The following is a 23,523-nucleotide window of genomic DNA, read 5'->3' on the forward strand; positions in this document are numbered from 1 at the left end:
AGGTGGCACAAAGATGGCGGCCGGTCCGCCCCCGCGCCCCGCCCCACGAGCCGAGCCCTCCCGAGCGCTCCCGAGCGCTCCCGAGCGACCCCGAAGCCGGCAGGAAGCCCGGGAGCCGCGCGGGCAGGAGCGGCCCCGCCCCGAAGCCTGGGAGCGGCGCGCCGGCGCGGGGGAGGGGAGACCGGATGTGAGTGGAGCGGCCATTTCCTGTTTCTCCGCAGTTTTCCCCCAGCTTTGGGTGGTGGCCGCCGCTGGGCTCCGGCTTCCCGTCCGTGGAGGGCGAGGCGGCGTGGACAGCGGTCCCGGCACCCCGCGCCCTGCCGCCCGCAGTCGCGCGCCTGCCCGTCCGCCGCGCCCCGAGTCCGTCGCTTCTCGCGTCAGCGTCCGGCCGCCGCCGCGGCCCAGCGAGCGGCCCAGATGCAGGCCATCAAGTGTGTGGTGGTGGGAGACGGGTGAGTGCGCGGCCCGAGGCTGGGGCCGGGGCTGGGGTCGGGGCCGGGGCCGGGGCCGGGGCCGGGGGGCGGGGGCCGGGGCCGGAGCCGGAGCCGGAGCCGGAGCCGTGGCCGGGGCCGGGGCCGGGGCCGGGCGCGCTGGCGCGGGCCGGGAGCTGGCTTCTCAGCGGCGCAGGGCGCGGGGCGTGGGGCGCGGGCCGCCACTCACTCCCTGCGGGACCAGACGGCGCGGGCCTGGTTCCGGCTTTTTTTCTTCTTTCTTTCTTTTTCAAATTTTTGCTGGGGGAGGGAGTTGCCGACCAGCGGCCGAAGGGAAAAGTGAACTCCACCCTCCCGCCTTCTCTCGGGCCCGCTGCACGCCGGGCGGGGACCCCACCAGCCGCGCCGCCACCCTCGGTCGTCTGACCCTTTCTGGGCTTTTTACATCATCCTCTCGAGCCCGGTCAAGCGCTTCCGTGTGTCCCGGCGGTCAGGTCGGTAGGACTTGACGAATATATGCCTGGGTTGGTTTGGTGACCCTAAACTGATTTACCACGGGGTATCTTCCGCTGTATTTCGCTGCTTTAAAAAACATTTTTTTGGGGGGGGGTGTTAATTTTTGCTCTTTCCGTGGAGAAACTTTTGAGCTTCTAACTGCGAGGAGCTGGGTGTGATTAGGACTGTTCTTTTCTCTGAAAGTGGTGTGGTCATTAAAAAAAAAAAAAAAATTGGCTTTCGCTTCTTGCATTAGGTATGGGATGTAGCAGAACAGGCTCCCTGAGCGGAGCTGCCCTGTGACTCAAGGCATTTCTTTTCATTACTGTCTGTGGTGGTTACAGGCCCTAGAGGAAGACAAGACTTGGCTTATACAGTTGTTTTTTTTTTTTTCTCTCACAGAAACAAAAATCTCAGTGTAATCCGAGCAAAATCGTGTGTCTCAGCAGGGCTCTAGTAGTGTTGAGTGGTAACAAGGAAGCTCCAAGAATTACTATCAGTTTCATCAAACTCAGGATGCAACTGGTACATTTCTCAGGTCTTGTAAAGTCGAAGGAAGAGTTTTGGCATGGCTCTTCCTTTTCATTAATATTCCCCAAACTTGTCATTAGGACTGATGTGGCTTTTTTGCCTCCCGAGTTGTGAATTAGCTTATTTAGATGGTTGTAAATTAGACATTCGAAAATGTTTCTGCCGCTAATTCAGATTCGAGGACAGTTGAGCTGATTTTTAAAAGGTGCCCATCTGTATGATTTGTCAGAATCATCGTGTGAAACGTTAACACTTAATGGTTCTGTGTATATAGCTAAAAATGACAACTTTCGCCTATTTAGGAATAGGTATGGTTTTTTTTTTTTGGTCTTTTAAACTCTTCAAAAGAAAGCTTTACTTCCATTTGTGGCAAAAAATATTCAGCTAATTAGTTTAATAGGGAAATCAGTAAATTGGTTTAAATGAAGCTTGATTCTTTTGTGTAATGAATTAATGTCTATCACGTTGTCTTACGAATGCTCTCACTGAATTTCCTTTAAAAATTAAAAATGCAGAAGCAGTATGCTTAGAGTATGAAATAATACTTTTTTTTTTAAAGTCAGCTTGCTGCCAATTTCGTATCTAACCATAGTATGTAGTATTGTTAATTGAAAATTTCTGAAACTAAAACATAAGCGTAGCAGATATATTTAATGCTTACAGATTAGGGACTTCTACTATTCGTATTAGCTTCTTTATCTTAGTCACATACTTGTTGAATGCCTGCTGTGGGATCTGGATCCCTCCTTCAAATCAGGAAACCCGGGCATATCACTCATCCGCCAGGACAGGGGCCTCAAGTTGAAGTTGGGAGGATTAAACAAGATGCTGGATACTAACTGCCTCGGAGGTGCTTGGCCCCAGCTGTGTGAGTGCCCACAGCCAGCCTCATAACTGTTGCTGTTTCTCTTCCTCTGAGGCACTGCTGGGCTCTCTGGGGAGTGCAAGGCATAAAACAAAATTCTCTAAGTTTTCAGCTTTTTTCATACTGTGTTTGACATCGATGTAGACTGGGACTAAGCCCTGTTAGAAGTGGAATAAACAATTTAAGTTCTATTTATTTTTTTAAAGATTTACTCATTTATTTAAGTAATCTCTACATCTAGTGTGGGGGGTCAAACTTGTGACCCCAAGATCACGAGACACACGCTCCACCACTGAGCTAGCCAGGTACCCCCTCTAATACTTTCTTTTTTTAATTTTCTTTTCTTTTCTTTTTTTTTTTTTAAGATTTTATTTATTTATTTGACAGAGATCATAAGTAGGCAGAGGCAGGCAGAGAGAGAGGAAGGGAAGCAGGCTCTCCGCCGAGCAGAGAGCCCGACGCGGGGCTCGATCCCAGGATCCTGGAATCATGACCCGAGCCGAAGGCAGAGGCCCTAACCCACTGAGCCACCCAGGCGCCCCTAATTTTATTTTCCTAAGTGGGCTCCACGCCTAGCGTGGGGCTTGAATTCATGACCCTGAGATCAGGACCTGAGCTGAAATCCAAGAGTCGGATGCTTAACGGACTGAGGCACCCAGCGCCCTCTCTATTTAAATAAGGGACTGCATATAGCAAACATGACTTCAGTCAGAAATTTAAATACATAATATTCCATACCAAAAATAATTTCCTGCTTTTATCCAAACAAAGCATGCTTGATGATATAGCTGGAATGTTCTTTTAATCAAAAATTGTGATAGCTGGGATGCCTGGGTGGCTCAGTTGGTTGAGCAGCTGCCTTCGGCTCAGGTCAGGATCCCAGAGTCCCGGGATCGAGTCCCACATCGGGCTCCTTGCTCAGCGGGAAGCCTGCTTCTCCCTCTGCCTCTGCCTGTGCTCATTCTCTCTGACAAATAAATAAATAAAATCTTTAAAAAAAAATAAAATTGTGATAGCTGTAAATGTGGGTCTAAATTTTGTGGGGCACAGAACTCAGTGCTATGGAATTTGAGACAATTAAGGGCAGTTTAAACAATAAAGGCAAATTGATTGAAGTTGCATAAATTGCAAGCTTGCTTACCTAAAATACATTCTTGGAAAGTACTGTTAAAAGCTATGTTATAACCGTATTATAAGTAGGATCAATTAGCTTATTTTCTCTATAGATTTTTCGTATGTAGCAGTTCAGTTGACATTGAGTATAAAATATGAAATGAAATTTTGATACTTTTTAATTCTGCAGATCCTTCTGTTGGTCCTAATTCTGCTAGCCCTTCCTGAACACAGGGTCTTTCACTTTTATTTGGGGGATCTCTACCCCCAAGATTTTCTCCCAGCTTTACTTAGTTAAGACAGCATCTCACATTCAGATATTTCTAAACCATTTTTAGTAGTGTTGTTTGACTTTCATTGACTGGGAGTGAGTGACTTGAAACCCCCCTATGTTCACCCCAGATTGGGCTAGTGGTTTCTTCAGCCCAGTGTCTAATTTAGACATTGCTGTCCAGGAATTTTTTTAGTTGAGTGTGAAAAATACCTTCCACGATGATGTCATCTTTTTAGGAATGTACACCGCTTACTCCCCACTCGCTTCCATTGAATAATCAGTGAAGGTATGAACCATGAATTAACTGCTTCATGAATTGTCTTTGTATTTTTGTCTCGAGGAATGGGGTTCCATATTTTTGACCCGTTGTAAAGGTGTTTGAATTCTACACAGGCTTCTAAATTTGGTTTGTTATTTGACTCTGATCTTGGTGGTTAAAATTATACTTAATGTCTTTTTTTTTTTTTTTTTTTAAGATTTTATTTACTTATTGACAGAGATCACAAGTAAGCAGAGAGGCAGGCAGAGAGAGAGGGAAGCAGGCTCCCCACAGAGCAGAGAGCCCAATGTGGGGCTGGATCCCAGGACCCTGGGATCATGACTTGAGCCAAAGGCAGAGGCTCAACCCACTGAGCCACCCAGGCGCTCCCCCTCCCCGTTTTTTGTTTTTTGTTTTTTGTTTTTTTTTAACCTTAAAATGATAATCCTAGTAAAAGTTTGAGGTTGGGTTCAGTAGAGGAGTAACAGTAATTTTTAGAAATCTTAAAGCCACTTTTTATAATCTTTTGCATTAATCATGGAATGTATTAGTACTTAACTACTTTTTTACCTCAGCATCACCCACCAGGTAGTTCTTGTGATTTTAGTCTTACTAAAAAGGAGATGTTTTACCAGGAATCCTGCTACCAAGGCAGTTACCACATGTCATCAGAGGAATATTTTTCCTCCCACATCTTAATATGAAAAGTTTCACACATACAGAAAAGTTGAAAGAATTATCCAGTGAACACCTACCACTTAGATTTTGTAATCAATATTTTGCTCTATTTCCTTATCCTGTATCTTCCCCGTTATCAGGGCCTTTTTTTTTTTTTTTTTTTAAAGATTTTATTCATTTAACAGAGGGAGAGCGCGCGTACAGGGGGGAGTGGCAGGGAGAGGGAGAAGCAGGCTCCCTGCCGAGGCAGAAGCCCAGTATGGAACTGGTTCCCAGGACCTGGGGATCATGACCTGAGCCAAAGGCAGACCCATAACTGACTGAGCCACCTAGGTGGCTTATTTTAAGAGGATTTGATTTTGAAGGAGAATGGGGGTGATTCGTAGTTAGATAAAAATTCTTGTTTTTGAACTAGTATTCCAGGATTAGGCTTGGTGGTTATACAAGGCAGGGGTCTGAAGACTAAAGGCTACTTCAGAATTGAACTTTTAGAGATAGCATCTTCAGCCTTGGGGGTTTTTGAAACTACATAGGTTTTTAATTTTTATTGAAGCCTGTGATGGTGATAATGGTTTTCTATAAGTTGGTTGTGGTGTCCCCGTTAGTGACAGAGTATCAGAATTTCAGGTTAGAGTTTGTGGTTTTGTAGCACTAAACTACTCTGTTCATGCATTTTCTGAATTTATTCTCTACATGATTATGCATTTATTGAACGCCTCCTGTTGGAGGGTTCCCAAATCCCATTTCACAGGGTAAATTGAGGACTTTGATTTAGGGTCTTTCATTTATGCAGTGAATATGAATATGTATTTAATACATAGAATTCACATTTCACTACATTCTGTTAATAGATCTTTAAGATCTAGGTACTTTTTGAAAAAGTTTTATTTATTTTAGGGTGAGAGGCAGAGAGTGAGAGCAAGGGCAGAAGTGGGAGGAGGGGAAGAGGGAGAGGGAGACAAAATCTCCAGCAGACCACCCCTGAGCCCAGAGCCTGAGATCATGACCTGAGCTGAAACCAAGAGTTGGATGCTGAACCATCTGAGCCACCCAGATGACCCAAGATGTAGGTACTTTAGATAGTAATATGAGTTTCTTATTTCCTGATCTGGAGAAATCTGGTCTTTCAGTCCTGTTAATAAGATCAGTGTATCTTTTTAAATTTTATTTTATTTTTAAAAAAGATTTTACTTGGGGCGCCTGGGTAGCTCAGTTGGTTAAGCGCTGCCTTCAGCTCAGGTCATGATTCCAGGGTCCTGAGATCGAGCCCTGCATCTGGCTCTCTGTTTAGCAGAGAGCCTGCTTCTCTCTCTTCCTCTGCTTGCCGCTCTCCTTGTGCTCTCTATCTCTGTCAAATAAATAAATCCTTAAAAATTATTTTATTTTATTTTATTTTAGGGAGAGAGCAAGCGTGAGGGAGAGGGTCTCAAGTGGATTCCTGCTCTTAGTGCAGAGCCTGATATGGGCTTCGATTTTATGACCCTGAGATGGACCTGAGCTGAAACCAGGGGTTAGGCCCTTAACTGACTGAGACACCCAGGCACCCCCCCCCCGCCGTGTCTCTTTTTTATTTTTTTATTTTTTTTATTTTATTTTATTTTTTAAAGATTTTTTATTTATTTATTTGACAGAGAGAGATCACAAGTAGACAGAGAGGCAGGCAGAGAGAGGGAGGGAAGCAGGCTCCCCGCCAAGCAGAGAGCCCGATGCGGGACTCGATCCCAGGACCCCGAGATCACGCCGAAGGCAGTGGCTCAACCCACTGAGCCACCCAGGCGCCCCACCGTGTCTCTTTTTTAAATGAGGCAGTGCAGAAGGTTCTTATTTTTGAACTTCCTATACTGTATCCCTTCCCTTTTTTGGGGGGGGGGTAAAGATTTTATCTTTAAGTAATCTGTACCCAGCTTAGGCTCAAACTGACACCCCTGAGATCAAGAGTCAGATCAGCCAGGTGCCCCTCCTTTACTTTTCTAACATGAGAAGATTAACCATGTTTCCAGATTTATTGATTGTGCTTCTTAAGATTTGGTTTATAGATTTTGGTAATACTGAGGTCTAACCCCAACTTTTAAAGTTTCCTTAGAGTTCTCCTGATGGAAAAACAAAGAACATAATAGGAACATAAGTTACTTGCTTTAATCTTGGTTGTTTTTACAAGATAGAGCAGGAGAGACACAGGCAAAAAAAATGTACTCATGTGAACTTTGTTCCAGTAGACTCATGTTCATTTGTTAACTTCGTGGCAGCTTTCAAAGATTAAAAAGAGGTTGAACTGAGCAGTTAAGTATATATATAAAATTGGAAACTCCAAAGCAGATCGTAACTTCCAGCGATCCTGTGGCAACATCATTTAGGGCTGTGACCAAATGTGGTTTCCATTCTCCGTGTGGGGAGCTCTCACTGCCGGAGCCTGTGTTTACTTTGGCCTCTAGAGTTTGTTTGTGGAGTGTGTTTAAAAGGAGTGAATAAGTAACACTAAGGGGAGGTAAATAACCGTCTTCTTTTTCTTTTTATCTGTTTTTAAAAACTAAGTAAATAAATCAAAGGTTGGACATGTACTTAATTAAGACAGAATTTGGGGGCATCTGGGTGACTCAGTCAGTGAAAAGTCAGACTCTTGCTTGATCTCAGGTCTTGATCTCCGGGTCGTGAATTCAAGCCCCATATTGGGCTTCATATTGGGTGTGACGCCTACTTTAAAAAAAAAAAAAAGTCAGAATTTTATTATTTAATAATTTTTTATAGAACTTAGATTTATAGCAAATACTGTAATGATTGGTTTAAAAAAATATTTCAGCGAATGTCAGATTATGCCAGTACCTTGAACTCCTTTACAGTTAAATCTTTCCAAAGACGATGGCTCAGCTAAAGATGAAGTTGCAGGAAAAAGAAATTTTAGAGTATTTAAAACAGAGTTGGTCATATTTATAGTAATATGGCTTTGTTCTTCATACATATGGAAGAGATTTAGGACAGGCTCTTAAAGGAAGTGCTACTACGACATATTAATCATTAAAATCTTTATAGCTGCTTATTTTTGACATTAAGAGGCAACATGTATTAACATTTTTATACAACGTTTGTAATTTTGAAAAGAGGTTCACTGGTGACAGCCTTAGACTCTCCTCTTCTCCCTCAGCTACCACATGCAATCCGTGGCTGAGCCATCTTGTTCTGCTTCATGGCTAGGAAGCTCTTGAAATGGCCCAGTTCTTTTCCCCCTGAAGCCCCCTTGTTGGTTCACACCACTCTTGTTTTCCTGCCTCCAGTCCCAGCTTCCTTCCTCTGTCCTCTTTCCACACTGCAGTCAGAGGCCACTTCTAAAAATGCAAATTTAATGGTTTCTTGGCAACTAAAAATCTTCTGGGACTTCCCAAGTAGGATTAAGTCCCATGCCCTTAACAAGAAGAGATGACAATTTCCTCATATTTTCCTTTGCTGCTTCCCCCTTCTTTGTTCTTTAGGTATACTGGGCTGCTTCTGGGCCTTGCCGTAAATGCTGTTGCTTCTGCCTAGAATGTTCCTCCTGTGATGGCTCCACTCCTCCTCTAAGTTTCAGTATACATTGCAGTTTCCTCTTCAGCCCTCCAAGACTAGGTTAGATCCCTTTACTGTACGTTTCCAGAGCATCTTTTTTTTTTTTTTTTTAAAGATTTAATTAATTTATTTATTTGAGAGAGAGGGAGAGAGCGAGCATGCGAGTACATGGGCACCAGGAGAAACAGCCTTTCAGTGGAGCAGGGAGCCGAAGCGGGGCTCCATCCCGGGGCTCCATCCCGGGGCTCCAGGATCATGACCTGAGCCAAATGCAGTCGCTCAACCAACCTGAGCCACCCAGGCGCCCCTCCAGAGCAATTTTAGTAACACCACATCTGTAATTTTATGCAGTGAGTGCATTCTTCCTTTTTCACTTAACCTCACAGATTCCCTGAGGTCTTGGTCATGGCAGGATCTTCAGCTCCTACTGTTCTTCCTTGCATAGCGTACACTTTGTCGGTATAGATTGAAATAAAATTAATGCTTTCAGGAGTTTGTGACGGAGTTGGTAGTCTTGTATTCCTTTTATAGTTGAGAAGGCTGAGGTGTGAGGCAGAGAACTTACTACCAGTTCCAGCCAGTAACTGATAAAGAGCTGGCTCTGGGCTTCAGATCCAGGGTGAGGATGAAAGATCTCAGCCTTCTGCTCATACAGGTTTGACATTCTAAGCTTTTAACAAAATGTGTGGCCAGTGAGTCATTTTTGTTTAGAAAGCCTTTAAGAGTTGGAAGCTACTTCCTCATGATGTAATGCTTGACTCCGTGAGGTCTTTGGGGGTGGGGGAGTTCCAACTTTTAAGCCCTATTTTAATAATAATATGAATAAAACAAGTATTGGCAAGACTGGATGGGCCTGTCATCTGTCCTGGCTGAGAGGTTTTTGCCTTCAGCTAAGAGTGCTACGAAACTAGAAAAGCACTTAACTTCTTTATGGTGAATCCTCATTCATAGTAGTTGAGATTGAGCAACAAACTCTTACAGCCCAGAACTTCATTGTGTGACAGGCATGACCTTGGTAAGCCGACAGGAGACAGCAGGGTGATGGGCTCCTTTAGGGAGAGCATTTAGTGAATCCTTAAGCCAGGGACACAGGCTCTCAGAAGCCCTTGAAGTCACCATAAGAGTGTCAGATTTGGAAACCATTTTTGGCTAAGGGTGCAGTGATACTAATTTTTAGGAGATACTGTCATGAAAAAACATTTTGGGCAATTGGGAAACTTTGAACCACCACTCTGACCTCTGCTTGATGGTACGCTGTACCCACTACCGGTTGTGCAGGAGGCCCTTCTGTCTCTAGAGGATTCTACACGATTCTTTTCTACTTTCTCCTCTTTGCAGCTGTTTGGAAGTTTACGCCAGCATCCTTGAGCCGCAAATTAATATGTCTGGAATATATTTTGTTAGTTGCTTTAAAAGCTTATGGTGAGGGGCGCCTGGGTGGCTCAGTGGGTTAAAGCCTCTGCCTTCGGCTCAGGTCATGATCCCAGGGTCCTGGGATCGAGCCCCACATCGGGCTCTCTGCTAGGCAGGGAGCCTGCTTCCTCCTCTCTCTGCCTGCCTCTGCCTACTTGTAATCTCTGTCTGTCAAATAAATAAATAAAATCTTAAAAAAAAAAATCTTATGGTGATAGGTGAGGATGGGGGTTGGGGAGGTGGTAAATGAATACGGATGAATTAAAGTGAATTCTGTGTGGCTCTTTGTGGTTCACAGTTGTGTGTGTGGTGGTCGGTGACTAAGCACTCTGTTAAGAGAAGTCATTACTGACGCCAGAGGGAAGGCTTTCAGAGGTGGTGGGTTTGAGCTACCACTCTGAGGCTGCAAGAGACATTACTTAGCAACCAAGTGGAAGTTGTAGAGGAAGGCTGTATTTGCATATTAGTATTCATCACAATGAGTTGAAGATAGAATTGAAGAATCTTGGATGGAAGACTGGTACAGATGTTCACAGGAGAGACTTTCAGTTTAAAAATCTTGTTCCTGTTCAACCTGGGCTTATTGAACAGCTGTTTCTGACCGTGAATGTTCATTCCATACTCCTAAACAGAACACGAAGGCTCCTTTTTGAGAAATTCGAGTTTATTATAAATTTCAGGATAAAAATGTGTAGTGTTAAGTAAAAGATTATGGAAACCGTTTAATGCTAAGTACTTGGTGTATACTCCTTGATATTTCTATAAGTTTAACAGTAATGAAAGGATTATATTCATGTTGACTAAGCAACTTACACCATTTTTTTCTCTCTCTCTAGAGCTGTTGGTAAAACTTGCCTACTGATCAGTTACACAACCAATGCATTTCCTGGAGAATACATCCCCACTGTGTAAGTATGGAGTTAAACTGGGAATTAACTTTTCTGTGATTTTTTTTTTTTCTTTGACCATTGTTTGGCTATAAAGGCATTCTTAATTTGCACATGAACAGATCTGATTAATTTTCTTTCCAAACATTCACCTAAGTCTAATTATAAGATATGTATTTGGGCTTTTTAAAAATACGTAATGAAAGAAAAAAAAATACGTAATGTAGGGACGCCTGGGTGGCTCAGTTGGTTAAGCTGCTGCCTTCGGCTCCGGTCATGATCCCAGGGTTCTGGGATCGAGTCCCACATCGGGTTTCTTGCTCAGCAGGGAGCCTGCTTCTCTCTCTGCCTCTGCCTGCTGCTCTGTCTGCTTGTGTTCTCCCTCTCTCTCTCTCTCTGACAAATAAATAAAATCTTAAAAAAAAAATACGTAATGTAAAGTTTTTGCATTGTGACGAAACGCAGCTTTTTTTTTCTTTAAGATTTTATTTATTGGGGTGCCTGGGTGGCTCAGTGGGTTAAGGCCTCTGCCTTTGGCTCAGGTCCAGGGATCGAGCCCCTCATCGGGCTCTCTGCTCAGCAGGGAGCCTGCTTCCTCCTCTCTCTCTGCTTGTCTCTCTGCCTACTTGTGATCTCTCTCTGTCAAATAAATAAATAAAATCTTTAAAAAAAAAAAAGCAAAGGTTTTCTATTGCTTGACAGTAACTTGTTCTAGTTAAATGGAATAGCTTGTCCTTTGTTTCTTGGGCGTTTCTCCAGGTGCGTGTTTTTCTTCTTACACCACAGCCCGTTTTCCCTCCACTGCTTACCTCCTCGTGCATGTGCACTGGTACATCTGGCCTGGCAGCCTCCAGGCCACTCCTGGCCTTGGCAAACCTCAGGGACCCTCCCCACAACAGTAACTCAAGACCCCAACCTGTGCCTAATGTTCTGGGGCTGTGGACTGACCGTGTTTTCTCTCCTCTGCAGCTTTGACAACTACTCTGCGAATGTTATGGTAGATGGAAAACCGGTGAACTTGGGCTTATGGGATACAGCTGGACAAGAAGATTATGACCGATTACGTCCCTTATCCTATCCGCAAACAGTAAGTATTACTACTGATTTTTTTTTTTTTAAAGATTTTATTTAATTATTTGTCAGAGAGAGAGAGGGAGAGAGAGCAAGCACAGGCAGACAGAATGGCAGGCAGAGGCAGAGGGAGAAGCAGGCTCCCCGATGAGCAAGGAGCCTGATGTGGGACTCGATCCCAGGACGCTGGGATCACGACCTGAGCCGAAGGCAGCTGCTTAACCAACTGAGCCACCCAGGCGTCCCTTACTACTGATTTTTAATGCATCCTTCTGAATGTATAATTTTGACTGTAGTTGCAAATCACGTGTGGGTTTGCTTACACAGTCGACGCTTGAACACGCAGGTTTGATCTGCAGAGGTCCACTCAGACCAGGACTTTTTTCCATAAATACATTACAGTACTGTGAGTATATTTCCTCCTCAAGATTTTCTTAGTAACATTCTCTCCGGCTTACTTTAGTGTAGGAATGTGGTGGGTTTTACACATAACGTGCAGAACATATATTAGTGGACTGGTCACTTTATCAGTAAGACTTCAGTCAACAGCAGGTGTTTTATTAAAAAGTTTTCAGGGAGTCAGAGTAATACCTGGAATTTTTGGCTGCATGGGGGGGCGCGGCAGTGCCCCTACCCTCCTGCGTTGTTCAAGGGCAGCCGTACTGCCATCTTTTGGGCGTATTAAGTAGTAGCACGGTTAAGTTCAGTAGTTGAATGTCCTAGATGCAGACCAAGGATTTGTCTGTTTACTGAGTGTGGTGCCCTGTGTTTGTCTGCTCTCATCTCAATTTCAGGACCACCGTATGAAATAGGTCCTGTGTTATTCTTGCAGACCGGTTTCAGTAGGAATTAGTTGCAAGGTCAATTTGTTTTGTGACAGTTTGGTACCACGGAGCTTTTAAAAATCAAGTTAATGACTTGTCTTTGGGTTTAATATAACTTTTCTATAAAACACATGCTCTTCTTTCTATGGCTTTAGTACCTAAGTCGTCATTTTTTTTTTTTTTTTTTTTTTTTTTAAGATTTTATGTATTGGGGCACCTGGGTTGCTCAGTTGGTTAAGCGGCTGCCTTTGGCTCCGGTCATGATCGCAGTGTCCTAGGATCGAGCCCCACATTGGGCTCCCTGCTCAGCGGGGAGCCTGCTTCCCCCTCCCTCTCTGCCTGCCTCTCTGCCTACCTGTGATCTCTCTTTCTCTGTGTCAAATAAATAAATAAAATCTTTAAAAAAATTATATTTAAAAAAAAGATTTTATGTATTCATTTGAGAGAGAGACAGTGAGAGAGAGCACGAGAGGGGAGAATGTCAGAGGGAGAAGCAAACTCCCTGTAGAGCTGGGAGCACGATGGGGGACTCGATCCTGGGACTCTGGGACCATGACCTGAGCCGAAGGCAGTTGCTTAACCAGCTAAGCCACGGCGCCCAGTGCCTAAATCTTCAGTTTTGTAAAAATATGTCCACTGTGTCCAGTTAGAAAAACTTTGAGATTAGCTTTGCTTCCATTCTAGACAACTAAATGATGTATATACCAAAGCGAGTCAGGTCCGTAGCTGGTGAAAATACGCTTAGAAGCCCTTTTCTTAAAATAAGCACTTGTCTTATTTGTACCATTTGCTTATCTTGTTACATGTTTGTTCATCATTTTAACAGTAAAGACTTTTAAAAGAGACTCAGGTGACTCAGTGGCCGAAGGAGTACACACTAGAGGCAGTGGAGTGAATTCCACGGGTTGAAATCCCGTGCTCTCGCCTCCTAGCTCTGTGACCCTGGCAGGTTTCTTCACGGTCCTAGTCATGAGCTGTTTCCTCATAGGATTAGATGAGCGGTCTGTGTAAAGCACCCAGAACAGTCCAGGCACATCGCAGACACCGCATTGCAGGTGCTGTGAAGAGCCGCGGATCTGGAGAGCTCTTCAGGTCAGCGTGGACGGGGCGCAGTGAATGGAAGTTGCTGTATGTGCTCTCAGCAAGCCGGGAGGACCAGAGTCAGGGTCGAGGAGACATCCTGGAGAAAGCAGGCGTTGACCCTTGGGTGGATTTGACAATCACGGTCTTGGAGGGTGGGGAGGTGGGCGTGGGGCGCGTGTAGCGTGGGTGAAAACAACCAATCATTTCCAGTCTACCCCCATTTTTTTTCCTTAAACTTAACTTCCTATTTAGTAGTGATAGTCTTAGACTTATTTTTTATTTTTTAGATTTGTTCATTTGAGAGAGAAAGAGGGTAAGAGCAGGGGAAGGCAGAGGGAGAGAAAGAATCCTAAGCAGACTCTGTGCTCAGCACAGAGCCTGATGTAGGGCTCAATCTCAGGACCTGAGAGCACGAGCTGAGCTGAAACCAAAAGTCAGACAACCAAGCCACCCAGGTGCCCCTAAACTTAGTTTGTGCGTGCACAGATGGGGGATGGGGCAGAGAGAATCTTCACGCAGACGCCCCACTGAGTAAAGAGCCCCCATTGTGGGGCTCAGTCTCATGACCCTGAGATCACAACCTGAGCCAAAATCAAGAGTCGGGTGCTCAGGAGCCTAAATGGACTGAGCCACCCAGGGGTCCCTCCCCCCTTCTTTAGTTTTAAGCTTTTGAATACAGCATTTCTATGCAGTAGTCATCGTCTTTTGTATTTATTTCCTCCTGGAGGAATTGCCGGATACAATCTTTTTAAGCGGTGGATTTTTGCGATTGTCCTTTAGCTGAGTTACAGTAGCGGCCCAGACAAAGACCAGAACTATAAAATGGGAGGGCTGAGTGAGTGGTATCTCAGTTAATCTCCAGCTAAAAATGACCTGTGAGGAAGTTTTATTATTTATTTATTTATTGTGATAAAGTTTTAAAAAGCAGCTTGTAATCACCAAATGGCTTGGTCTTCAGTATGTTTCAGAAACTATTCTAACCCCAATGGGTGCTTGATAATTCCGGATTTTCAGTGGATTTGCTAACCTGTTGACTGGTAGAGTAGGAGTCTCCAACCCACTGGATACATCTGGAAGGGCGGGGTGTCCTTTCTGAGAAATGAGAACCACCTCCTGTGACTCAAGGGGTCCCGGCAGGGTGCGGCCTTCTTCTCTGAGGGAGTCACTCACAGTAAGTCAAAGGTGACTTGGCCACATTCCCACTCTCTACCGAGAGAACTGTAGGTCCAATAACAGACCGAAGCAAGCCACAAGGTATGAGGCCTGACAGCCAAGGGGCTGGGGTGTGGTCCTTCTGGGGCAGGACTTCTAAACTATTTATGTCCCATCTGTGTAACGTGCTATTTTCCTGTCAGATACTTGGATGTGTAAAAGGGGTAAGGCATGATTCTTGCTCAGGTGCCTCCCACACAGGGTATAACACACCACACACCAGCACAGGGGTTGTCGTGGTGCTTAGAGCAAAGAGGGGAGAGCAGCGATCTGGAAGTTAAAGACGTGCCTGCTGGACTCCTTTGGGGATGAGAAGGTTATCTTGGCTCCTGGGGGATAGGCCTGGTGGCTCCGGGCTGCCAGAGGGGACCCCCTCTGAACTTGGCACCAACTGAACTTGGTCTCCGGTTGTTGACCTGGTCTGCAGGCCCGTTTATGTGGCTTTCCCCTGACTGGACCCCGAAGGGCCCATGGGCAACTGCTTACCCAGATCTCCCCTCTCCTTAGGGCTTTGTAACCCCGAAACTGACGTCCTGTTTCCTGTGGTCATTTACCGCTGCTGTCCTTGTTTGTGGGCTGGCTCCAGGGAGCAAAGTGGGATCTGTGTAAGGCATCTGTTCCTACTTCATTCTCTGAAAGATGGAGTAGAAACTGTCCTTCACAGTTCTGTTTTTCTCAAGTAATCATTTAGGCTCTTCTATCCTTGAATAAGTTACCTTTATACTCTCTTTTCGAAAATACCTTGAGTTCTGCACCCACACCTTCCGTGGCCTGCTCCCCATCGCGGCGTGGTCCGTGCGATGCTCAGGCCCAGCGCTGTGCATCGTGTCTAGCCAACCGTATTTGCCTTCTTGTTCCTGGATTTAGTGGTGTGAGTGGGAGCCTGTGTGACTGGCCAGAATCACAACCTGAGCTCTGTGCAGGTTTCAGAAGCTCACGTTGCCCCACCGGACCGCTGGCCACTGACACGCTGGGCCTCTTATCTTCTGCCTGAGCTCAGCCCGAGAAGGGTTAGACTGCTGGACATTGGTCAGAAGAAAAACAATAGCATTTAGCTTGGCTGCTTTGATTTTCAGATAGCCTTCTACTTTGCTGAGTTGGCTGTTACCAGATCTGTGTCCTCCAGCCAAACATCACTAGGAACGCACCTGTGGCTAAACCAGATGGGGTTTGTCCCTCTGTCCCTAGCTAGACACACACCTTGGAGGCTCTGGGGTGCGTGATTCCCATGAGGGCTTGAGGAGGCAGGGCTTGCTCTGCATGGGGTGCTGGCGGGAAGCAGGGTAGTTTTAGGGCGCTCTAATCCATCTCCTCCAGAAGGTGGGGATGAAGCGGGGCCGGAGCTGTGACTGGTGCCAACGTGGGCTGGGGGAGGGGGATGTTTGGTGTTTCTGCAGTTTGCACAGTGACCTTTATCTGTGCTTAGACAAGACCGTGGTCTTCTCTTTATTTCTTCACTTTTGGTCTCATTTCAGCCTGGTCAGTAGGGACGTTGTCTGGCCTCAGCATCCTGGGAGATTGTCCCATCCCACGGGAGCTTGCAGCGGCCGAGCTGCACGTCACGCTGCCTCCCGGGGGTCAGGCTGTGCCCCTCTCTGCAGTGCTTGCTTTCTTAGCCACTCCCCATGGATGCCACAGGCACCATGTCTTTGCCTTGTGTGTATCCCGCTCCTTTTCCTGGTTCGTAGAATGCCTGTCATGAAAGATGTTCCAAGCCTGGAAGTAAGACCAGCTTGGAAGGCCTTTGGAAGAAAGGAGAGGAGAGAGCAGTGCTGGTGCATTCGGAGCTGGGAGAGGCCAGCCGTCCCAGAGTCCGCCACCCACTGCCGCTCTGCGGCGAGCTGACCCGGCTCTTGCTGATGCCTCCACACACGAGGGGGCGGCGGTGGTTTGGACCAGCGAGGGGGAGCGGTGATAAAGTCTCTGCAGGCGCGGTGGGAGCCTGTGTGGTTAGGAGTGCCCTGCCAGCACAGGGAAGGCGGCGTCCCAGCCGGAGGAAAGGTGAGCCTGTGACGCAGGACAGCTCAGGTGGAATGAAGAGGCTCCAGGACAGGCATAAATAGCGAGCTGCACGGACTCTGCAGGGTGTTGGGTTAGAATGTAAAGGTTGGAAGGAATTGCTGCTGGAAAAGATAAGTATCAGGAGCCCATTTTATTTATTTTTAATTTATTTTTATTTATTAGAAGTGCTAGGTTTGTTTTTTTGTTTGGTTTGTTTTAGAGGATGGGGAGGGGCAGAGGGAGAGAGAATCCTAAGTAGGCAGTGCAGAGCCTGATGCAGGGCTTGATCCCACAACCCTGAGATCATGACCAGAGTCAAAACTGAAAGTCAGATGCTTCACTGACTGAGCCACCCCGGCACCCCTGGAAGTATTTTTTAAAGCCATATTTTGTGTGGGGGAAGGAGGAGAAAGGAACAGGCAGATGGTACAATGTTAAATGTGGGATGCAAAGCGTGTATTTTCATCAAAAAAGATGTTCTTAAAAATTGAAAGGGGCAGAACAGATGTGGTTGAAGGATATTTTGAACTGAAGCTGCATTTTCGTGGCCGATGCCCATGAGTCTCTGTGTCACAAAGATTTGGCATCATGTCAAGGCCTCGGGGGCACACATCTTCAAAAGCAGCTGTAGATTAAACCCGGATAGTTACAACAACTTTAATATTCTCAGAATTGTAGATCAGAGAAGCTTGAGTAAGATGAAATTAAAGCAATTCTCTTGTCCGTCTCTTCAAAGAACTGCAGGTTTCTTTGTTGCTTGAAGAGCAAGTCTTTCAATTTTTGTTGGAACAAAGGAGTGAATTGAGAGCACTGTGGTAAACACTAGAAATGCTGTCCCTTCTGGGCAGTCCCGTCCAGAGAGGCGGGGGCTTGTGGGGGGGATGAAAGGTCCCAGTGTGGCAGTGCTGTTCACTCCAGTCATGCAGGACCCCAAATTCAAACCGCCCTCCCAGCATTTCTGTACGGGAGACTTGAGGCCTTCACAGCTCTCATACCTGGCCGTGCTTCCGGGGCACCTTTCCTCTCAGAAGCCTGTTTTTACAGACAGGTGCTTCTCCCGTTTGCGGTGGCTTCGGCTGGGCGTATGTCTCAGAGCTCGGACGGAGGCCTTTGCTGAGTGTGCCTGCTGCTAGGGAGTGCCCGCGGCGGCCCACGGACACGCCTTCGCTAACATTTCATGACTGGCCGTGACCCGTGTGCTTCCTCAGGTGTGTTGTAGCTTCTGCTGGACAGGGAGCCCTCTGCGTGCTGCCAGGGGTAGAGAAGAGTGGCTCCCCCCAGCCCCCCAATATTTGCCTGACCTGGTGTCTCCACCATCATTGACCTTCACAGGGCTCGGTGGAGTGTTTGGGGTTTGGCATCGGAGGGGTTAGATGATCATCTGCTTTCAGATCTTCTGAAGGGCTGAGACAGGATTCTGATGGAAAAATAATGGATTATATTAACTTTTATTTTCCTCACTTTTTACTAAACTGAAACAAAGTTCTCATGCTTTACTAGGTTGCAGAAACGTATGGTAAGGATATAACGTCCAGGGGCAAAGACAAGCCGATTGCCGTATGTAAAACTTCAGTCGACCTCAGTTTCAAGCTTTATCTGTTCTCTCGTTTCACTGAGTTTTCCCAGGATTTCCTCTCGAGCCTCACGTTCCTTGAGTGTTCTGTATTTAATTCACTCAAGGTTGGGTTTTGCTTGACAAAATGTGCTTTCGGTAGAGCGAGACGGTCTACCTACTAGCTTGACATAAAGCGGTTTGTGAACTGCTTGTTCCCCTCCCGCCGAGGGAAAGCAGCAGCTCTCAGAAGGGGCCTCTCCGGGCGGGTTGGAGATGGAGGCGTGGAGGCTCCCCCCGACCCCGGAGCACGTGCTTGAGCCGGCGTGGGACTAACCGTGGCTGCCGGGGCTCCCCCCGCTTTGGTGTCCCGGTGCAGCGGGCCTGTCTGGGGCATGGCTGTGCTGCTGGTGAGCTAACCCAGCCTCGCCTGGAAATGGTGTGATCAGGTGCCCAGATGCCACGGTGACTCTTGGACAAGCCGGTGCATGCGCTAGCGTTTTTAAAATGTCGTTTATAAAAAGCTGTTGTGTGGGATGTTTCTCTCCCTTTCCAGGTACAAGATACCAGCAGGATGATTGCAAGTGTTAGCTTGGGAACTGGGTACATTTCACAAAGCAGCATAGTGGCCTTTTTCCAGGAAAATGTCTTAAAAACCTAGCATTTTAGAAACTCTTAGGCAATTTTAAATACAGGTAAATATTTAAATTCGACTTTTTACACAGTACAGAATGACGTATGGCTTACAGTCAGTCAGAAATTCTTCCAGGTACTTCCTCAGCACTGACCTTTCCTTTGAATCTCTGCTTCGGCCGCGACGGCCCCGCCTGCAAGTCCTCCAGAGACCCTGCGTGGGCTTGAGGAGCCGCCAGCCGGGAAGACGCCCCTCACGGGCCAGAGCGTCCTCCTGCATGGTGGGGTGTGCTCGCAGAGCTACCAGCCGTGCCCCACTTTGTGCCAGGGACTCTGGGGGCAGTTCTTTTTTTTTTTTAAGATTTTATTTATTTATTTGACAGAGAGAGATCACAGTAGACAGAGGCAGGCAGAGAGAGAGAGAGAGGGAAGCAGGCTCCCTGCTGAGCAGAGAGCCCGATGCGGGACTCGATCCCAGGACCCTGGGATCATGACCTGAGCCGAAGGCAGTGGCTTAACCCACTGAGCCACCCAGGCGCCCTCTGGGGGCAGTTCTTAAGGAAGCGGTTTAATAGCAGCCCAGTGGTAACCAAACCACTGAACATGCACATGGGGAGCTTACGGAAAAGCGTGCCAGGGATAAATGGTATTTTTTTTTTTTTTTTTTTTAAGATTTTTTATTTATTTATTTGACAGAGAGAGATCACAAGCAGGCAGAGAGGCAGGCAGAGAGAGAGGAGGAAGCAGGCTCCCCGCCGAGCAGAGAGCCCGACGCGGGACTCGATCCCAGGACCCTGAGATCATGACCTGAGCCGAAGGCAGCGGCCCAACCCACTGAGCCACCCAGGCGCCCCGGGATAAATGGTTTTAAAATAGACTGTTTTTTGATAAACTGAGACCACATTGTACAGAAATCCCGGAGTGGTATCTTGACACTTGGTTTTGTCCCGGTATATAAATGGGGCCATTAAGTTCTCAGTGGGAGTTGGGAATGATGTTAAAGAAGCCTCTCGGGGTCTGGTTTGAGGCCTCCCTGGATTCAGTAAATTCTAGCACATTCCAGTAAATCTTCTCCCCTCCTCTCACAAGTAACTGGCTGCTTTGTGTGCTGGCTCCGCTTTGGGAGCCTTCTGACAGAATTGAAGGGGAAACCGGGGAGTGAGCTTTAGACACAAGCTCCTGGTACATAATACGCGTTTTGTCTGATTGATTCCCAACAGCATTTACAAAGCAAAGTGCATTCGTCATCGTAAGACCATTTCTAAACGCCTCCCTATTTCCTTTTTGTAGGATGTATTCTTAATTTGCTTTTCTCTTGTGAGTCCTGCATCATTTGAAAATGTTCGAGCAAAGGTAAGTGGGGATGTTTTAGAGAAACATTTTGGTTCATAATGTCATTCCATTCTCAGGAGGCAAAAATACTATTTAGTGAAAGGAGTCTTAATTATTTAAATTGATCTTGTAATTCTGACTTTATTATGTAGAGTCCTAAAGTTTCAGGGTCTGATTAAGAAATGCTGTGTGCCTTGTTAAAATAATGAGCACTTTGGAGTTCCGTCTGGTGGGGTCATCTAATAAGAATGGTGACCATGACTTTGCACTCCTGGATCTCACATACTTCCTAGTGAAACATGATGGGGCAGGATGTCCTTCAGTTGGGATCCGGAATGTGTTCAGAGGGGGACAGGGTGGCAGAGCTTAGACCTCCACCTAGTTGACTCTTCGCTGAATAGGAAGGATTCTTGGAGATGATCTAAGAACTTGACTCATTTTACCAAACAGATCGTTGTTTTGGGAGGGGGCCCTTCCCCCCTTGCTCTTGTTGGTGAGCAGAGCCTCTGCTGTAGGCTCGTCGGTCTTGGGCGCCCAGCTTGCTAACCGAATGCCGATAGGTGGGCCCGTGGTTCTGGAAGGTATTGCAAGGGGGTGAGCGGGGCTGGAGGGCAGGGTGGCTGACGCAGTTTGGCGCTCGTGGAAGTGGAATTTAGGCGGCGGATGCTCTTTAGGGAGGGAGCGTGTCGTCACTTTTCTTCCCTCTCTCGCTTTTAGTGGTACCCCGAAGTGCGACACCACTGTCCCAACACCCCCATCATCTTGGTGGGGACTAAACTTGATCTCAGGGACGACAAAGACACGATCGAGAAGCTGAAGGAAAAGAAGCTGACTCCTATCACCTACCCGCAGGGTCTGGCCATGGCTAAGGAGATCGGTAGGACACCTGCGTTGTCACATCTGCTTTGTCTGTGCCTTTATTTCTGTGGCGGAGATGGGAGTCCAGTCTGGGCAAGGAGAGCGCAAGTCTTTCCGACTCCAGCTCTGTTGTCCTCTGGGGAGCCAGCCAGGCAAGGCCCTCTGGGTGAGCCTTCAGGAGCTGGGGCGCAGGTCAGGTGTCGCTCTGCTGCTCCTGGCGGGCTGGCAGGAGGCAGGGCCTGGGGAGCCGCTCCCTGCCCTCGAGGTGGCTGGAAGGGCAGGTGCGTGCCTGGCGGGCTGTGGCCCCCTGGCGGTACGAGGCTGTGTTTCTCGGCAGGTGCGGTAAAATACCTGGAGTGCTCAGCGCTCACGCAGCGAGGCCTCAAGACAGTGTTTGACGAAGCGATCCGAGCGGTTCTCTGCCCCCCTCCCGTCAAGAAGAGGAAGAGAAAATGCCTGCTGTTGTAAATGTCCGCCCGCTCCCCCCACCCCGCCCTGTCCCCCTCAGAACCTTTGTACGCTTTGCTCAAAAATGGTGGAGCCTTCGCACTCAATGCCAAGTTTTTGTTACAGATTAGTTTTTCCATAAAAACCATTTTGAACCAATCAGTAATTTTTAGGTTTTGTTTGTTTAAAGTGTAAGACTTCAAACTTTCACACTATATTAAAATTTAGCCCTAAAATGGGAAGCTTTCTTAAAGCCTTATTTTTCAAAAGCCCCTATTCTTGCTCAGTTTAAGAGTTGCCAAAATACCTTGTGAACTAAGTTGCGCTGTTGTGCTGAGAACACTAAGCACTAAACCGTTCAAGACCTGTGTCTTTCAGGAGAGCCGGCGTCCCCGGTTTGCACCCGCAGACGCACGCTCATTTGTGGTAGGAGAGCGGCCCAGCCTCGCTCCTGGGCTGCCGCCCCGCCACCCTCTAACCCAGCGCCACCCGCCAACACTGTACTGTACGTCCTCATGCAGTGAGTGTAGTGACTCAACTCTTCAGGCCCCTCTCTTAGATTTTGTAGTGAGACTTTTTTTGAAAAAGTTAGTGTATTCGCTTTTGCTGAGATTTTGAACAGAGCTCTTCCTCCTACATCCCTCGGGCCATGTGTCCGCTCCAGCTGCGGGTGCCCGGGCCGGGGGTGCGCAGCACGTAATGCGATCAAAGAATGAAGACAGTATTTTGACAAAATACGGAGGTTAATTTACACTACATTGTACATGTCCTAATTAAACTGAGTAAAAGTGTCACGGGTAAAAACATTAAAGGTTAATTTCTGTCCAGTGCAGTAAAAGATGAAGAAAGGTCGGTATTATCACTAAGTGTTTTAAACTTTTCCTTTTTTCTTAGACCTACCATCCCTCCTGAAATTGGGCATTTAATTCATCTTTGAACTGGTCGTTCCCATAGTTGCTCACTTAGCGCTTTTCTTATAGAACCCCTTCTTAATGAGCAATATGCCTCCTTGTATTATAAAATCTTTCTGATAATGCATTAGAAATTTTTTTTGTAGATTAGTAAAAGTGCATTCCTGTTTCCTTGTTACTTTATTCAGAGCTAATAAGCGCTTTCCTTAGTTTTCTAGTAACTAGGTGTAAAAATCATGTGTTGCAGCTTTACAGTTTTTGAAATATTTTAGATATTCCTAAACTATGAACTTTCTTAACATCACTGTCTTGCCAGATCACCAGTACTGTACCCTGACTAACGCTGGCCCTCCCTTCTGCCTCACCCCTCTGGACACACACCTCTCGCTCTGCCTGACCACGTCCCCTCGGGTCTGTGGGGTTCCGTGAGCCCGTGCTCGTGCTAATCAAGTTCTGTACAGCTTACCCGCTGGCAAGAATATAAGGTTGGACCTCTCAACCACTAGAACAACATTTTTTTAAATTGACAGTTGCAGAATCGTGGAGTGTTTTTACATTGATCTTTTGCTAATGCAATTAGCAGTATGTTTTGCATGTATGACTTAATAAATCCTTGAATCATATGACTGTAATACTTGAATTCTTGAGAGCTCGAACAACCTCCTGGGGTATGTGTTCCTTGTCTCACCTAAAAATCTTGGGCCACGGGAAACCTTCATTCCTAGGGCTTGTTTTTCTTGCGGGGGGGACGGGGAGGAGCTGGAGGAGTCTGCAAGCACTGGTGCTGGGGGGCACGCTGGGTTTTGCACTTGTCAGATGCTGGGGAGATGGTGACGTCCACACTGGGGCTTGTGCGTGCACAGCTTAGGCCAGAGCTCTGGGCTGAAGAGGCAGATGTTGGGAGATAGGGAGGAGGCTGGTTTCTAATCAATCTAATTAATTAAGATCCTTTCTAGAGCCTGAAACTGTACTATGAACTTGTCATGTTAGAATCAATTTTCTAAATTATCCTTTTTATTAACCTGAAGATTATTTTTGAGTATTTTTTAAAGATAGGCAGTTTAAAGACCGTGGAGTTCTAAAGGCTTACTACAAAAACAGCAGCCTTCTCCCTTC

General features: G+C 46.6%; 2 protein-coding genes across 3 annotated transcripts in view; one reads left to right on the forward strand and one right to left on the reverse strand.

The window, feature by feature from the left end:
- Positions 1–202: 202 nt before the first annotated feature.
- LOC111145636 (Rac family small GTPase 1) lies at positions 203–23,030 on the forward strand. 2 transcript variants are annotated; one of them, XM_022500681.1, is made up of 7 exons: positions 203–452; positions 10,433–10,504; positions 11,453–11,570; positions 18,175–18,231; positions 20,150–20,212; positions 20,909–21,068; positions 21,387–23,030. In XM_022500681.1, exons 1-7 carry the CDS (start codon positions 418–420, stop codon positions 21,515–21,517), a joined length of 636 nt encoding a protein of 211 aa, XP_022356389.1. In that variant the 5' UTR covers positions 203–417; the 3' UTR covers positions 21,518–23,030. The 2 variants fall into 2 exon arrangements, with proteins under 2 accessions (XP_022356389.1, XP_022356390.1); XM_022500682.1 differs by lacking the exon at positions 18,175–18,231 and having other exon boundaries at positions 205–452.
- LOC111145635 (diacylglycerol lipase beta) overlaps positions 17,049–23,523 on the reverse strand; it is a 38,816-nt gene continuing 32,341 nt past the window's right edge. Inside the window, exon 16 of the transcript XR_002640485.1 lies at positions 17,049–18,091. The gene's annotated coding sequence lies outside the window, so the exon portion shown is untranslated. The remainder of the gene's footprint in view (positions 18,092–23,523) is intronic.

The sequence above is a fragment of the Enhydra lutris genome, unplaced genomic scaffold, assembly GCF_002288905.1.
Source record: "Enhydra lutris kenyoni isolate GAN:26980312 unplaced genomic scaffold, ASM228890v2 scaffoldscaffold13, whole genome shotgun sequence".
NCBI lineage: Eukaryota > Metazoa > Chordata > Mammalia > Carnivora > Mustelidae > Enhydra > Enhydra lutris.

Coding starts and splice junctions, on each gene's coding strand:
- LOC111145636 (XM_022500681.1), top strand. CDS start 418: ATGCAGGCCATCAAGTGTGTGGTGGTGGGAGACGG. Junction 10,505..11,452: donor GGAGAATACATCCCCACTGT/GTAAGTATGGAG, acceptor TCTCCTCTGCAG/CTTTGACAACTACTCTGCGA. Junction 11,571..18,174: donor CCTTATCCTATCCGCAAACA/GTAAGTATTACT, acceptor ATGCTTTACTAG/GTTGCAGAAACGTATGGTAA.